The 16,641-nt window shown below is 43.5% G+C and overlaps 4 protein-coding genes and 1 long non-coding RNA gene across 7 annotated transcripts in view; 1 reads left to right on the top strand and 4 right to left on the bottom strand.

Annotated features, from left to right (window-relative positions):
- zgc:112334 overlaps window positions 1-16,641 on the bottom strand; it is a gene marked incomplete at its 3' end in the record, with an annotated part of 817,035 nt that overhangs the window by 562,879 nt on the left and 237,515 nt on the right.
- The window catches only part of prkar2ab (protein kinase, cAMP-dependent, regulatory, type II, alpha, B), a 773,085-nt gene that overhangs the window by 562,877 nt on the left and 193,567 nt on the right, over window positions 1-16,641 (bottom strand).
- ora4 (olfactory receptor class A related 4) lies at window positions 503-16,616 on the bottom strand. 3 transcript variants are annotated; one of them, XM_087302060.1, is made up of 4 exons: window positions 16,565-16,616; window positions 5,846-6,003; window positions 3,356-4,054; window positions 504-2,740 (listed from the first exon to the last, which is right to left on the bottom strand). In XM_087302060.1, the coding sequence occupies exons 2-4, from the start codon at window positions 5,930-5,932 to the stop codon at window positions 2,492-2,494; spliced, it is 1,035 nt and encodes a 344-aa protein (XP_087158186.1). In that variant the 5' UTR covers window positions 5,933-6,003; window positions 16,565-16,616; the 3' UTR covers window positions 504-2,491.
- fndc10 (fibronectin type III domain containing 10) lies at window positions 7,803-9,417 on the top strand. Its single transcript, XM_087303854.1, has 2 exons — window positions 7,803-7,859; window positions 8,016-9,417. Exon 2 carries the CDS (start codon window positions 8,106-8,108, stop codon window positions 8,856-8,858), a length of 753 nt encoding a protein of 250 aa, XP_087159980.1. The 5' UTR covers window positions 7,803-7,859; window positions 8,016-8,105; the 3' UTR covers window positions 8,859-9,417.
- Window positions 12,122-13,522, bottom strand: LOC147838308 (uncharacterized). Its single transcript, XR_015521658.1, has 2 exons — window positions 13,481-13,522; window positions 12,122-12,781 (listed from the first exon to the last, which is right to left on the bottom strand). It is a non-coding gene; the product is annotated as an uncharacterized LOC147838308 (long non-coding RNA).

Raw genomic sequence — 16,641 nt, 5'->3', positions numbered from 1 at the left:
GAGCTTGATTAGCTAGTTCAGGCGTGTCTAATTGGGGTCGGAGCTCAACTCTACAGGACACTGGCCCTCCAGTGTTTGGGCACCCCTAAACTAGAGGGAAGTTTTGTCTTAAAGTGAAATTGTGTGTGTCCTTCTTTGTCAACACATCAATATTCAGCATGGTCTCTGTGCTGCCTATAGAACAGGGGTCTCCAAACTTGTTCCCTAATCAAGCACACCTGAACAAGCTAATCAAGCTCTTACTAGGTATACTTGAAACCTCCAGGCAGGTGTGTTGAGGGAAGTTGGAGCTAAACCCTGCAGGGCACCGGACCTCCAGGAACGAGATTGGTGACCGCTGCTATAGAACATAGGTCTCACACTCAATTCCCCTTGGGCCGCTACTCTGCACAGTTTTGCTCCGACACTCCAGGAGTTAAGTTTGAGGCCTATGCTATAGAAAGCAGGCATATCTGTGCCGAAACAGTTTTGTAGATTTAACAAGTTACAACAAACCACTGCATCATGTAAAACCATGTCTCAGCCTTTATTTGATTTTGACAGACGGTTTAATGCCGCAAAGATTATACTCTAAAAGAAGAGTTGGGAGATAGATGAACATCTTGAACAGGTAATTCAATAACAATTTAGGCAGCAAACAAAGGTAGTTCCAGTAAGTTTTGATCACAAGCTGAAATAAATGCGCTTCACTTAAACATTAGTAACTATAGTAGCTACAGCTGCCATAAGGTGCGTCCCAAATTGCATACTCAAGCACTATTCTACGCCATTTTGTAGTATAAATAGTGTCAGTAGCGCATTCACATTGAAAACTCTAAGAATAGTGCACTTTAGTTACCCGGATGATGCACTCATTCATTCTGTAAAATCAAGAGTGGATTGTTGGAAAGGACAGAGCAATCGGGTGCTCATGTTGGCTTGCTTAATTTATTTTGGATTGTGAAAGCAGTATTCTCCTATGAGAGTAGGGTTGGGTATAGTTTGGGGTTATTTCGATACCGGTGCTAAATTGATACTTTTAAAGCAGTACCAGTGCCAAAACAGGGCCTGAACTGATACTTTATAGACACAAAATTATTTGACAAAATATATATATATTCAGCCTGATCTCATGAGAAAACGTAAGTATTTTACGTTTTGCCAGTTTAGTGGCTAATTGGTACGAATTCAGTCGTACGAAATGGTATGATTTTAAAAAAGAGGCGTGGCACCTAACCCCACCCCTTACCCCAACCGTCATTGGGGGATGAGCAAATCGTACGAAATTATACGAGTTAGATCGTACGAATTCATACGAATTAGCCACTAAATGAAAAAGTTACGAATTGCCGTGAGATTGTGTTAAAATATTAGTCATTATAATTGATCAGCCTTTAATTTTTATATTAAATTGTAATTAATTTAATAAATGACTATGAAACATGATGTGGTTAATAGACTGTTGCATTTTTGTGTTAATTAGATGAACGCGATCGTACGTGTTGATGAAGGGAGTCGCTCACCGCATGTGCTGTACTGCGCGCTAAGCCCTCTTCAAGCTACAATAACAAACGCCTGACATCGCTGACATCAGTGTCCCTCAAAGCTGTTTAGAATGAAACATTTAGAGATGGTGTGACACAACGCTTACCTATGTGTGCCTTTGATGCACCCCTTGATGCTTCTTAAGGGCGTCACACACTGGATGCGCCGCTCAGAGCCGCGGCACGACGCGCACATGACAGTTGATGGCATCACACAACAGACGTGCACATTCGCATGTTATTTAAAATGAAACTATTCTGAAGGTGCTCTGTGGCACTGCAGAAATATGAACAGTCATTAGTCGTGGCTGGGCACCACGGACAGCCGCCGACTTGCGAAATCTAAAACGCATGGCATACGTTCTTGTTGCAGCACCAGTTGCACCGGAATTAGGCACTGAAATTCATATGCTGATTCGATCCGGTGCATACCGATTCCAAAGGTACCGGTGCTATAATGGCACTGGGTTTTGTTACCCAACCCTAAATGAGAGTAATTATAGCGCCTCCCAATGGTGAATGTGGTCATATGTAGTATTTGGTCATTTATTTAGCTAATTTGGCAACTATCAAACGTCATCCTGGAAACGGTTTTGACTTTTCGCTTAGTAAAGAAACATTAGTGTTCCATTTATGACGACACTACATACATATCCTATACTGTGGAGTGTGTAAGTGCATAGTGCATAGTGTACAATTTGGGCTGCAGATGTAGTGGCAGTTTATTCCTCTCTGTAAACTGGATGTGCTGCACCAATGAGGATTACCCAACATTCTCAGAAATATTTGTGGAGGAGGCTAACAATGAGCTATGAGACATGCTGCGTCATTCACACACACACACACACTCTCTCACACACTCTCTGACTCTGCCAGGTGCATCTAACATATAACTGTTGAAAATTTACACAATCATTTGACTCGCCATCAATTGCGAAGAATCTTAAATTCAATGCTACATGGGGTCATTATTTCTTGGCACTCTGTGTTGTTCGTCCGTCTTTCTCCGTGATTTCTGCTGGTTTGTCTTGTGTCTGTTTGAGCCGGTGCATGCAGCTCTGCAGAATCCCGCTGATCCTCCGCCGCAGCTTACCGTGTCCGAGCGCAACCACCAGCGGACTGAAGCCCACAAACAGCGATGCAGAGAAATGCGCCACGGTCAGCAGCCCCTCAGCGTGAGCGCCGCGGTTGTGGTTGTAGTAGGTGACGGCGGCGACCTGCAGAGAGGTATGATCCGGTGTAAGACTCTGACAATATGATAACCTTAGAGAGAAATATCACGGTTACACTGAGATACTGCTGCACTAACAAACTACCTGTAAAAGCTTAAACACAACCTACAAAAACACAATAAAAACCGTGCACATATACAGGAAACAGAGAATATTAGAGGTTTTACGACTTTTCCAAACCGCGTCATTCATCACTCATTTTCTTTTCGGCTTAGTCCCTTTATTAATCTGGGGTCGCCACAGCGGAATGAACCGACAACTATTCCAGCATATGTTTTACAGAGCAGATGCCCTTCCAGCTGCAACCCAGTACTGGGAAACACCCATACACACTCATTCTCACATACACACACACACACTCATACACTACGGCCAGTGTAGTTGATCAGTTCCTCTATAGCGCATGTGTTTGGACTGTGGGGGAAACCGGAGCACCCAGAGGAAACCCACGCCAACACGGGGAGAACATGCAAACTCCACACAGAAACACCAACTGACTCAGCGACCTTCCTGTGAGGCGATCTTGCTATCCACTGCGTCACCGTGATGCCCCTTCCAAACCGTGGTAAAGCTTAAAACTAGTTGCCATCCTGTGCCTACCTGCAGGACCCAGCAGCCCACGAACAGTGCCACCAGAGCCATGATGACGTGACCCGCCTTCCTCTCGCTGGACACGTGCCGGTCCAGCTCCGCCCCCGTGCTGCCACCCGCCCTCACCGTCCGGATGTGTTTGCCCAGTGCCTGCAGGGTTGCCAGATTGGTGCCCACCATCAGCACCAGCGGCAGCACTTCATTAAGTGCCAGCGAGGAGGAGGCGAAGGCATAGCCCTGCTGGAAGGTGGGAAACTCCCAGACGCAGCCCAGCAGGGGGCGTGTGGTGCAGCTAATCACCATCAGCTCCACGGTAGCGTTCCCACGCACCTGTGTGGTGTAGACCAGCGCCGGCAGCGAGAACAGCAGGTTTGCAGCCCACACCACCGCCAGGACGACCCAGACGCGGCGACGCTCCCGCGAGTGACCCAGCGGCCCCATGGAGACATGCTGGCGACGCAGGGTGGCGCAGTGGAAGGCGCTGAGAGCCAAGGTGACCCAGCAGCCCACCGCCCGCCACCACACCCACAGCAGCATGAAGACGCGGCACCAGCCCGCCGTCAGCCACACCTGCAGGCCCAGGTCCGACACGAAGATCGGCACCGTGCGGAACACTGACGTCAGCAGGTTAGCCAGACACAGGTGCACCAGGATGGTGTCAGACGGCGGCAGGTGGCGAGAGGCGCACAATTTAGCACAGTCAAACACCTGAAACAGATGAAATACACACACGTCTCACTGCATGGACTCTGTCAATCTGACAAGCTGAATCGACTTTTACGTCACATTAAGTCTGTGTGAAATCAAGATTTTGCTAGCGCACCTTCATTCAGAGTGAGAGACTTTAATCATAAGGTAAACACAAAACAACAGGACTCAACACTGGCTAACGCTCTAACAGGCTCGCTCCAACCTCACGTCAATCAGCTTCCCTGCTCGAGGATGTCCCAGTGTGTCCATCAGCTGTGTTTGTCAAAATTCTTCATTCCAAAGGGTCCTTAGAAGTGGCCAGTTTTGGCAGCAAGTGCCCTTTGGAGGGCGATATATACCGTTTGAAATGGACCCTTATTCATTAGCCACACCCCTCTTATTGTTTAGCTGCGGTCACACTGGACTTTTCTCCTCATAGACTTCCATCCATGCGTACAAACATGCCTCAGACCGGAAACGCAAGTTTGTGCATCACAGTTCACTACGACTGCGTGAGACCAATGGAGGATCAAAACATGACCTCTCTGGACAGAAATGTAAAATATAGAGCAATCGCTCGCTTTTTTAAATGTCTAATCATTTTGTTTAATCCCGCCCCTTATCGCAAGTGTAACCCCGCCGGTCCTACACCACACAACCCGATCCGTGCTGGGATCGAGCCGGCGACCTCCGCATGGGAGTTAGTTGCTCTAACAAGGAGGCTAAAGACCATGACCCCCGGCAGCTGTCGCTAGAGCACCTTTAGAGGTCAGGGGAGTGAGGTTTACCTGCACAGCACACACCAGCTGGCCTCCTATGAGGGATTGACGCACAACAGAAAGCCCCGCCCCCACTCAATATTCTGTTCCAGCTGTCAGTACATCAGCACACTGAAATAAACATCACAGCAGCGTGTGCTTAGCGCAGACTTATAACTTACATCAATCAATACGTTAAAATTTGCATCACTTAAAAACCTGATTAACTTCAGAGAAAGTAGCATGAAAACATAATTATGTTGTGACTTTTTCTCAGTTGTTTTCAGGAATGATAGATTCAGAGTTGTTTTGTCATAAAACAAATTCAAAGCATTTAAAATACAGTAAATACTAAAAATTAACTTTTTAAAGTCATTTTAACATCGCTTTAAAGGATTATAAATATGTTTTTCCACAGCAGAATGAACTGATAACTTATATAGCACATGTTTTACACAGCTGATGCCCTACCAACCGCAACTCAGTACTGGGAAACACCCATACACACTCATTCACACACACACACTCATACACTACGGCCAGTGTAGTTAATCAGTTCCCCTATAGCGCATGTGTTTGGACTGTGAGGGAAACTGCAGCACCTGGAGGAAACCCACGCCAACACAGGGAGAACATGCAAACAGAGGCCAGCTAGTGAAGTGCTGTGCAGGTAAACCTCACTCCTCTGACTTGTAAAGGTGGAAGACACTAGAGGTTATGGTCTTTAGCCTCCTCGTTAGAGCTTCTGACTCCCATGCGGAAGGTTGCCGGATTGATCCCAGCTCAAGGCGAAGGACCAGAGGGTTACTCAAACTCCATACAGAAACACCAGCTGACCCAGCCGGATACATAATATTTATTATTTTTGGTCATACAATTGGTCAAACTACTTTAATGGTATCCAAAGTAGATTTCACATAAGTGTAGCTAGAAGGAGACTGATTTAAAAGACCTGTGAGTGACCAGAAATCCCTCTCCTGAATCAGGAACACAAATGTTTATCTTCATTCATGTGTGTGTGTGTGTGTGTGTGTGTGTGTGTGTGTCTCACCACATAGATGACCATGATGTTTCCAATGATACCAGAGAACACCAGCAGGCCGAAGAGAACCGCGTCCACCGTCAGGACCTCAGACATGCTGAAGATGCTCCAGAGTCCCAGAGCCAGCGCTGGCCATCCTGTCCACTGAGATATCAACAGTAGTACATCTACATATATACACACACACACACACACACACACACACACACACAAAACTCACTCAACAGCAGATTTCAGGCCTGTGATCAATTACTGAACGCCTGAGCGGCAGCAAACATCTGATCAGCTAAGGGACTGTTCCTACATCAGTCTTTACATAATGTTTTATAAGAGTTTATTATTTATTGATAAAAACTTGTACATGTTCAGTGGCGTGTTTTGCTAACAGAGAGCATAATGCTAACAGAGCGCTTCTTCAACATTATCTAGTTCACCAAACATTATTCATGTATTATTTAAATAATTAAAACAAACATTTTAGTTGGATCTTGAAAAAGCAACTATTAGGTTTCCGAAGGTTCAGAGAATATACAGACTATAAATGTTAAAAATACTGGAGTAATTTATAATAGTCAAGCACTTGAATTAATGTGTTATGATTCTACAGTTGCTATGGTAACACAACAACTGTAGTAATTGATCTGTCGTGGTGATTCTACAGTTGCTATGGTAACAACAACTATAGTAATTGATCTGTTGTGGTGATTCCACAGTTGCTATGGTAATACAACAGTAGTTGATCTGTTTTATCGATTCCACAGTTGCTATGGTAACACAACTATAGTAATTGACCTGTTGTGGTTATTCTACAGTTGCTATGGTAACACACATATAGTAATTGATCTGTTTTGGCGATTCTACAGTTGCTATGGTAACAACAACTATTGTGGTAATTCTACAGTTGCTATGGTAACACAACAACTACAGTAGTATAAACAAATGACGCAATACTGTAGTTTTAGGGTGTATTGGTACACTCCAGTAAACAGCAGATACTGTAATATGTACAGTGCACTACACTATACTGCAGTGTGTGTTCATGACGCCAACATTAACTGAACGGACTCATGTGGGGACGTTTGTTTAAACAGAACTTTAGTAATAACCGCAGTGCTGATGAAGATCTCCGGGGTCTTATTAATCAGTGTGTGATTCTGCATGTCCTCATCATTAGTGGACTGGCTGACTCAGGCCTCCTGTGTGTGTGTGTGTGTGTGTGTGTGTGTGTTTCTCCTAATACCGCATGTGTCCTGCGTCACTCTGACGGTGGGTTTGTGCCTGCCCTTGTTAATGTCCTCATATAAACTGCTGATAAATACACTCTGATATTTCTGTCTGAAAAATAATTCATCATCTTGTTTGTTTCAGAGTCCTGATGGAGTTGCTGGTGATGAACACTAGATGGCGCCATGCGCACACAGGCATATAAACAGCGGTGTTTGGCTGTTCTCCCATACAGAAACACAAACTCATGTTTATGTAAAGCATCTATCACTATGGTCGCTTGTTTACACTTGAGCTGATTTGATAAAATCTTGCCTATATTTGTCAGTTTTTGTGTTGAGCTTATTTAGTACAGGTTATATTTCCTGCTCAATTTTTATATGCAAGACAAAAACTGCTTCATTCTATAGCGGAAAAGCCTCCATTGTTACTCCTTAATCTGTTTATTTCCAGTTCTCGTATTCAGGACGACACACACAAGAATAAACCCAAAGTTTGTACATTTGCTACTCTTGATTGAGCACATACTTGTCCAAAAACACAGTAAAACTGCATGTTTAGTGTCGGAAACACTCAATCAGATTAAACGGGTTAATCTGCTCTCAACCACCTTCATCAGAGTTATGATTTTCGACCGTATTTGCTATATTAAAAAGTGTTTTGCAGACAGATTTAAGGAGAGTGAGTGAGTGAGTGAGTGAATTAACAGTGATTGCGGACACACGCGCGCGCTCCCGCACTCAGACAGATGCGCGCTCTTGATCGGCGGCTGCAGCGGAAGCTCTTCTCCTTCTCTGAGGTAATTTTTCTTGATATATTCATCTTTGTTTGCGCAGATCCTCGCGCACGACAGCACTCTTCACGTTGGGAGTGTTTCAGCAGTGGTATTCGCCTGTGTTGTGTTGTTTGACGCCGTGTTTTAGCATCGGTTTGTTCATTCTGGGCTTTTTCGCAGGTCGTCGCGCACGCGCACCGGTGTGATGGCGGCCGCGCGCTCTCTGGTTCTCCGCCGTGAATTGTGAGCAGATAACCGGATAAATCAGAAATGACACGCCGACAGGACTCGGTTCTTCTGGGAAGCTGCGCTATCCTCCTGTTTCTGAACACTGGAGGTTCTGCTCTACCGAACCGGACCAGCGATGTGCATAATGAGGCCACGGACAGTAATAAAGAGCCTCTGAGATTCCCTCTTGAGCTCCAGCACAACAGCAGTGCTGAGGGCCGCTTGCGGGTTCTGGGGGACAGCGGGCCCCTGTGCGCCTACCGCAGTCTAGGCCCCGGTGATCCCGGGCGGCTCTGCTTCCGATACGCCCGGCCTGACTTCAGGTGTGCCAGCGGGTCCTGCCAACAGGTGAGCTCAGGGGACGGGCGGCTCACAGCAAACATACTGACCAATGGAAGCGTGTTCATCCAGTGGGCCCTCAGTGACTCTGTGGCCCCGCCGGGGCAGCCGGGCGGCTTCAGGCTCAGCTGCTGGTGGAACGGCAGCTACACACAGTTCGAATGCGGCGGGGTTCACTTCGGCAGCAGCTGCAGGGATTATTTACTCAATGAGCTGCACACTAACGTGCCCTACCGCCTCTGCATGCGGCCCTACGCCACAGACCGGGCCCAAGCCTGCGTGGAGTTCAGCCTGGCCCCCGGCGGGATGCAGGACATCGTGATCGCCATGACGACCGTGGGCGGGGCCATCTGTGTGATGCTGGTCATCATCTGTCTGCTGGTGGCGTACATTACTGAAAACATCATGAACCCGACTGCGCACACGCATAGATCACACCTGCACACACACCTGTGATCTCTGACATCACACACACGCATTCACACAGCTCAGGATCAGAAGCAAAGGGCTGAATCCTGCTCCTGAGATACACAACACTGCTCACTCGGCACAGAGCATCAATGCATTGTGGGTGACAGTATTTAATCTGAACACAGCAATACACTTTGCTCTATACAGCAGTTTACCTGTGTTAATGTGCATCTGCATTTCATCACTCCACTTTACCAGAATAAACTGTGCACTCACTGATATTCACACTGGTAGTTCTACATTTGTCTTAGAAAAGCAATGGATCAGGGCGTAATGACGACCCTGTCTGTGCTCGCTCATGATAATGTTGAGCAGTGAGGCGGAGCTGCTTTATTTATGTTAGGGTGTGGGTGTCGTTTTATACTTTTGCGTGTCAAACCCAATAATTTGCAGTATGCCTTATCTTTACACAACTCTTCTAATCATGAGTTAGTACTCCTCACCAAAATAAGGACCCACGGACTGGCTGAGCAGTCATTTGAATACTGTGCTTTTCTCTGTGACACAAACCTTTCTCTCAATAAAGGAGGTGGAATTTAAACAATCAGGTTTGCTTCGTTATTTGTTTCCATTCATTCATTCATTTTCTTTTTAGCTTAGTCCCTTTATTCATCAGGGGTCGCCACAGCGGAATGAACCGCCAACTATTGTAGCATATATTTTACAAGCCGCACTGGGAACCACCCATCTATGATCAATTTAGTTGATCAGTTCCCCTATAGTGCATGTGTTTGGACTGTGGGGGAAACCGGAGCACTCAGAGGAAACCCACGCCAACACGGGGAGAACATGCTAACTCCACACTAAACACACACTGACCCAGCCGAGTCTTGAACCAGCGACCTTCCTGCTGTGAGGCGACAGTTAACCCTACTGTGCCACTGCGTCACCTTGTTATTTGTTTTATTAATGTTAAATATAGATGCTGAATATGAACAGAGACATTAGCAATAGATTAGAATGATCTCCACTACAAATATCATTAAAAATCATCACACTTTGGCCAGTTCGCAATGTACTCACTTTTACTCTGCCTCAAGTGGTGCAAAACCTTCATGAGTTTCTTTCACAAAAGAAGATATTTTAAAAAACCATTGACTTTTATAGCAAGAGAAAGAAATACTGCGGACGTCAGTCGTTTGCAGCTTCCTTCAAAATATCTTGTTTGAATTCACCTAAGAATGAACAATTAAAGCATCATTAGAGGACAGAATGGCGACGCGGTGGCGCAGTAGGTAGTGCCGTCACCTCACAGCAAGAAGGTCACTGGTTTGAGTCTCGGCTGGGTCAGTTGGTGTTTCTGTGTGGAGTTTGCATGTTCTCCCCGTGTTGGCGTGGGTTTCCTCCGGGTGCTCCGGTTTCCCCCACAGTCTAAACACATGCGGTACAGGTGAATTGGATAAGCTAATAATTGTGTGTAGTGTGTGAGTGTATATGGATGTTTCCCAGAGATGGGTTGCAGCTGAAAGGGCATTTCTGTGTAAAAATTGTGCTGGATAAGTTGGCGGTTCATTCCACTGTGGCTGTCGGAGCCCTGAATTAGAAAGATAGTAATGCATTGAATTGATTTTATTTTGTATTGTTTTTGGCCTGCTTTTTGCCAGCTGTTGTGCTGCCACCTATGGGGCATACTGGCCACTGCACTGTAGGAAAGTCAGTAACAGCTGAACCAAGTGTGCGAGAAGCCCCTGTCTGCAGCTCGCAGATCTGGGCGGGGATGAATGTGGGGCGGGGCTGCACATTCAGCCACGCCCATCTGTAATTTCATTGGTTAGTGGAAACGTAATAGCGTGAATGCCCACTACGTGGTGTCAGAAAACAGGAAATGCATGTACAATTTCTTAAATATTGTTTTTATTGTTAATAAACACAGAAATGCACAAAAGTGGACATTCTTGCTGAGCGTTTTATATGTTAATTATGTTAACAGTTATGTGAATTTCATAATGGTATTTTTCCTGCTAAAAAATATTACAAAAGACTCAAAAGACTCTTTTCACAATGGTGTCACTTCAGAAACGCAGTGATTTTAGTTCTGATATTTTAATGGTTTATTATTTTGCTTCAAAATGCAAATGCATATTGCATATTTACAACAAATAAAGATGGAGAGAGAAAAATAAATAAATAAATAAAAATGCAGTGTTTTTAGTTCAGTTTAATTTTTTCCCTTTGAATGGAAGAGTTCTCTGGAAAATTTACAATTGAAAATATTAAAATTATACTTTGATTTAAGTCTATTAAAAATATTGGGCATGTGTCCAATTGTTTTTCTTTCAATACTGCACTGCTTTGAGTTTTATTAAGAGCAGGAATAAGCTATTATTTATTAAGGGAAGTATACGTTTGTAACCTTTTTACTTATTAAATCAGATTATTTCATCATATAATGGATTTATTTTTACTTTGATGCTGCTATGAATATACATGTATATTATCTGTTATATGTAAATGTTCCAGCATGAGTAAAATTTTATATTAATTTTTTTCATATTACATGGTGTGTCATCTATGAATGCAATCAATTTCATTATTTATTATTTACTAATCCATTAAAGTTTTGTTCAGTTACTCCATTTGAATGAAGACAGTGCTCTGCTGCCACCTACTGGGTGGTTTTGATATCTGTTCTACAATTTAATTAATAAGTTACAAATAATTTCATAATCTAATATTACTGATTTAAAATGCAGTCTTCTTGGTTTTATTTTTGTATTATTTGTAAATGCAGGGTAAATACTTTAATACCACTTTCTAACAACCCTTCTGTGTCCATTTCTGCACTGTAGATCTTTAAAAATATATTTTATAATGATTTTGTTTGGTTATTAAGAGTCACATACAACATTGTTATTCTATTTCATTTAATTAGAATATTAAATACACTTAATATTATATTAATAGAGTGGCACAAACGGCCAGTTTTATTTATTACTTATCTATCAGGACACAAATTAATGAAAATAAATTTGACATTAATAAGTGCAGCACTCGTGTAAACTTCTGATTTTTTTTATTTGACAAATCCTGAGAAATAAATACCAACTTCATCTTCAGTAAAACACCAACACAAAGCAATACAGTCAGTTGAAAGTCCCTCTTTCTCGGTTCGAGTAAAAATCTGGCAGATCTGTGTTTTTTAGATGTCAGATGTCTCACCTACAGAACATCTGTGTATGCACATGCACACGTACAAAAGGAAGACTGACAATTTATAGAAAAAAAAATAATAATTTAAGATACAGCAGTTTGTGATTAATATCTTTAATAAACATAAAAACAATTATATATTTTTTACAGGGAAATTCCACTACAGCATTAGTAACAATCTGCAGTAAAAAGTGCTTGGCATATTCTGTACTCTTTATCATGTGTACACACACACACACAGCCTGCTTCTTGAATTTTGGATTACTGACAATGGCTCGGCGAGGCAGTAACGCAGTAGGTAGTGCTGCCACCTCACAGCAAGAAAGTTGCTGGGTCGCTGATTCGAACCTCGGCTCAGTTGGTGTTTCTGTGTGGAGTTTGCATGTTCTCCCTGCCTTCGCCTGGGTTTCCTCCGGGTGCTCCGGTTTCCCCCACAGTCCAAAGACATGCGGTAAAGGTGAATTGGGTAGGCTAAATTGTCTGTAGTGTATGAGTGTGTGTGTGTGTGGATGTTCCCCAGAGATAAGTTGCGGCTGGAAGGGCATCCGCTGCGTAAAAACCTGCTGGATAAGTTGGCAGTCCATTCCGCTGTTGTGACTCTGGATTAATAAAGGGACAAAACCGACAAGAAAATGAATGAATGAATGAATGACAATTGCTCAGAAGGTCCTGGATGTCAGTGAGAGTTGCAGAAATGTCCCATCACCATCCTGTGTGACAACTCTCAGTAGGATACACTACAGGATCTCAGGCGGCATCTGTACAAAATAACCAACAATCATCAACATGTCGCTTAACATACAGTATATTAAAGTTAAACTCAAAGAATTAAATTTGTTTATACTAGGCATGCCCCTCCTCACATTCCCCTTTGCATAAGTTTCATGCATGGGTTATAAAGTAAAAAAAAAAAAAAAAAGAGAGAACATGAAGTGTAAATAAATATATTAAAAATTATTAAATGCACAAATCTATTAAAACAAAAGAGAGAAAGAACTGAGGTAAAATAAAATAAAACAGAGAATATGCTCCACAGGAATCATAGTGATGACTATATATCAATGCCAATGATCTGCAAACAGAATGTAGTATAGATCAGTAAGTTAAGAATCAAGTTTTATATTGTACATATTTAGCATTACCATTACCAGAGTATATCAATTTGAGAACATGCCACAAAGAAAAATATATTTTGTTATCTTTGATATTAATAAACTTCATGTGATGGACTGTTTTGCTCAAAACTCTTTAAAGTTTACATTATTCTTCTAAGTGAATAAAACCACCAACTGTACGATCAACCTGAAAAACGCCAACCCTAACACAGAAAACATTTTTTTTTAGGCTTTAAAACTTCATATCTCCTTAAAGGCCTTTAATTAAATAAATGACACATAATACGTGAGGTGTACTGCACTATAATTTGACCATTTACATGACAGAAGATGTGTACTTACCATGCAGAGATGAAAACCGGAATCGAAAGCATACATTACATCAACGTCTGTTTCCATGAACCAATGAAAGACTTGTGGGCGGAGTGACATGTTCAGTCTCGCCCATTTATGGGCGGGGCTGCACATTCAGCTCCGCCCCATATTCAGCCCCGCCCCGATCTGCGGGCTGCAGACGGGTGTACTTGAAGTGTGCCGCAAGCCTGCGTTTGAGTGAAGGTCTCGGCCGTTAGATCGCCCCCTGGGGGCTGGCTGCAGTACAAGTCATAAAGCCCGCCTCCTCCGTGTTAATGAAGGAGACTTGAGCCCAAATAAAAAAAATATTACACTTGCAATAAAATGTCCCAAAAGATAGTTCTGGTGGATTAAGGCACTGGTTATTGTGCTGAAATAGGTGCAGATCTTCATTTGTGTAAACAGTTTGTTTTTAGCAGTAATTTAATGCTGGGCGTGTCATCGTGATTGACAGCTGTGATTGACAGTTTCTCAAAGCGCGGCGTCTGAGCTTCGGCAGGAGACTGAAGTAGACTGAAATGTTATTATTCGATTTCTGTGTTATTTTACCATGACAAAATGAGTTCAGCAGTAAACTATAGTTTCTGACATACATGATCCTGGTGGAACACTGTTTATTCGCTAAGTTCAGGGCTTTTTTCGGGCTTTATTAGTTTGCTGATACACGCCTAGCCACCCAGATAGCAAAACACAGTTCCGGCTAGATTCTCGCCTGCCGGAGACATATCTCTTAGAGCTCAGACTGACTAATGTTACCTCTGCTGGACCTACTCCGGATGCCTGGACTCACTACCCAATTCCAGCCCGAGTCAATCGAGCCAGATGCGGCGGCGCGAGTAAGTTATGCGCTGCGGCCTGGAGCTGGCGCGATTGAATATATAAAACCCTCATATTTGTTAACGTTATTACATCCATTTGTGTTGATATGACAGCAAACGCATGCTGAGAAGTTCGGGGGGTGTGGTTGATTTTACATAAAGCGTTTGATTGGAAGCTCGACTCCGCTCATTTTCGCGGCTCCTCCTCTGGCTCCATCAGACAATCCTTCTGCGCATGTCTGGCTCCAATTTCAGCAGTCTTTTGCGACAGTTTGTGCCCGTCCAGTGGCGTAGCGGACGGGCCCGCAGGGCACGCACCGCGGGGGGGCCCCGCGTGATTAGGGGGCCCCACGTCGTCGCGATTTTTAATAATTGAAAATCCAGGAACCGCAATCAAACTCTTGGGAACAACTGTGGTCGGAACCAAAGTTTACAGGTCTGTGTTCTCTGAACTCCGCTCAGGCGGTGGACTACTTCATTCTGATTGCTTGCCGCCGAACCGCGTCATAGCCAATGAAGACGCGCCGCTGTTTCTCGCCGCCGGTTCTCGTTAAAAAATGAATAACTTCTGGCTACTTTGACGCTCTCGCCACTTTCGGTTTGTGATCGCTCCTCAGTTTGTGAAGGATTCCCCGCGTTGTCACGCCACCCCGCCTCCTTTCCCCGCTCCTCAATTTGTGACATAGATATATACACTAGATATCGCATAGGGACCCTGAGCATGCGTCTATAGCGCCGCCATATTGGTACAGAGCTCCCAGGACAAATGTCATTCAACCGCACTAGTCAAGACAGTGTTATTACGTGAAGATGCTCGACTTAAGGGCCGTCTACGAGTGTAGTAACGAGAAAACAAAGAAAACAAAGCACAAAGGCAGAACATTTCATAGGATTAAGTTTTTTACGTTTTTGTATGTTTTGAAATTTGTGCTAAACAGGTAATGTTATTGATGATAATAGCTATAGTCACTTACTGCATTCACCATAAGGCAAAGTAGCACTAACTCGCACTAAACACTCGGTTTATGCTAGGTTTGTTGAATAAATCAGCAAACAATGCAAAAGAAATATGACAAAGAGATACTGTGGTGCCAGAAACTTGTATTATTGTCGGCTAGTGAACGAGTCGTTCATAACGGAGATTCATTCACAAACGAATCGCTCCCTCCGTCAGTATGAGAAGTGAAAGCAGGAGAGGAGCTGTATTTCAGCACACGATTAGATCAAATTTAACAGGGAGAGTGAATAGTACATTTCCATACACACAAACACAAGCTTTTTGTCAGGAATGCCCGTGCGATAAGTGATCCATCAATGTAGAAAAGTGATGTCAAATAAAAATTTTCATCATTAAAAAAAATGCATACTAACATCCAGGAAAACTCCCGATCATAGACATATGTGTATATGTGTATATCTATGTGTATACCCCCCCCCCGCCTTCAACTGGGGGCCCCGTCGGTGATCCCTGCAGGGGGGCCTCCGCATTTTGCGCTACGCCACTGTGCCCGTCAAGCAGGCGTTTTGCCCTCAAGGCGTTCAATGGGAAAAAGGGCTGTCGCGTCGTCCATATTTTTTACAGTCATTGAGCTGAACCTAATCAGCAAGAAGCATGCCAGAGACACACAAACGCTCGATTGGAGGACATTGAGAAATTATTGTGAGTTGTTTGTTTTGGAAGCAATAATAAAAATGGATCGAAATTCAAGCAAGTGTCCTGCATCTAAACACATTACCTGCTGGGGACAGCAAAACCAGCGAGGAATTCGATGTAAGAGTGGCGATCCAAGATTAATAAAAAGACTAAGCCGAAAAGAATATGAATAAAGGACAGAATTTTCGTTTTTTTGGGTGACCTGTTCCTTTCATATTCCTAGTGTGCAGGCAGGCTGCATATTCCCACTGGAAAAGGGATATTTACCCAGAAATGAAAGTCCTGTCATCGCTGACCCATCCTTCACGTGTTCCGCCTGTTTTACTCTCTTCTGTTGAACACAAAAGAAGTTATTTTGACAATGCTGAAAGATTCACCTTATCTGTTTTTATATTTGTATGTTTGTATTTTATTATGAAAGTCATGGTTGCAGGTTTTCATCTTTAAAATATCTTCTTTGGTGTTCAACGGAAGAAAGAAACTCTTGGAACCGCTTGAGGGTGAGTATAATAAGTAAATGTTCATGTTTGGGTGAACTATCCCTTTAATAGATAGAAAAAATACAATTTCCAATAAAACCCACAGGATTTTCATCATAACCGCTAAAGCACCAGAGAATGCTGTCCTGCGTGCGCCATGATGGACGCGTTGTGTTTTGATGCCTCAGCGGAAGCCCC

The sequence above is a fragment of the Danio rerio genome, chromosome 22 (genome assembly GCF_052040795.2).
Source record: "Danio rerio strain M-AB ecotype USA chromosome 22, GRCz13ab, whole genome shotgun sequence".
Taxonomy (NCBI): Eukaryota; Metazoa; Chordata; class Actinopteri; order Cypriniformes; family Danionidae; genus Danio; species Danio rerio.
The sequence above is the reverse complement of the archived record's forward strand: the minus strand, read 5'-3'. Positions and strand labels throughout refer to the sequence as shown.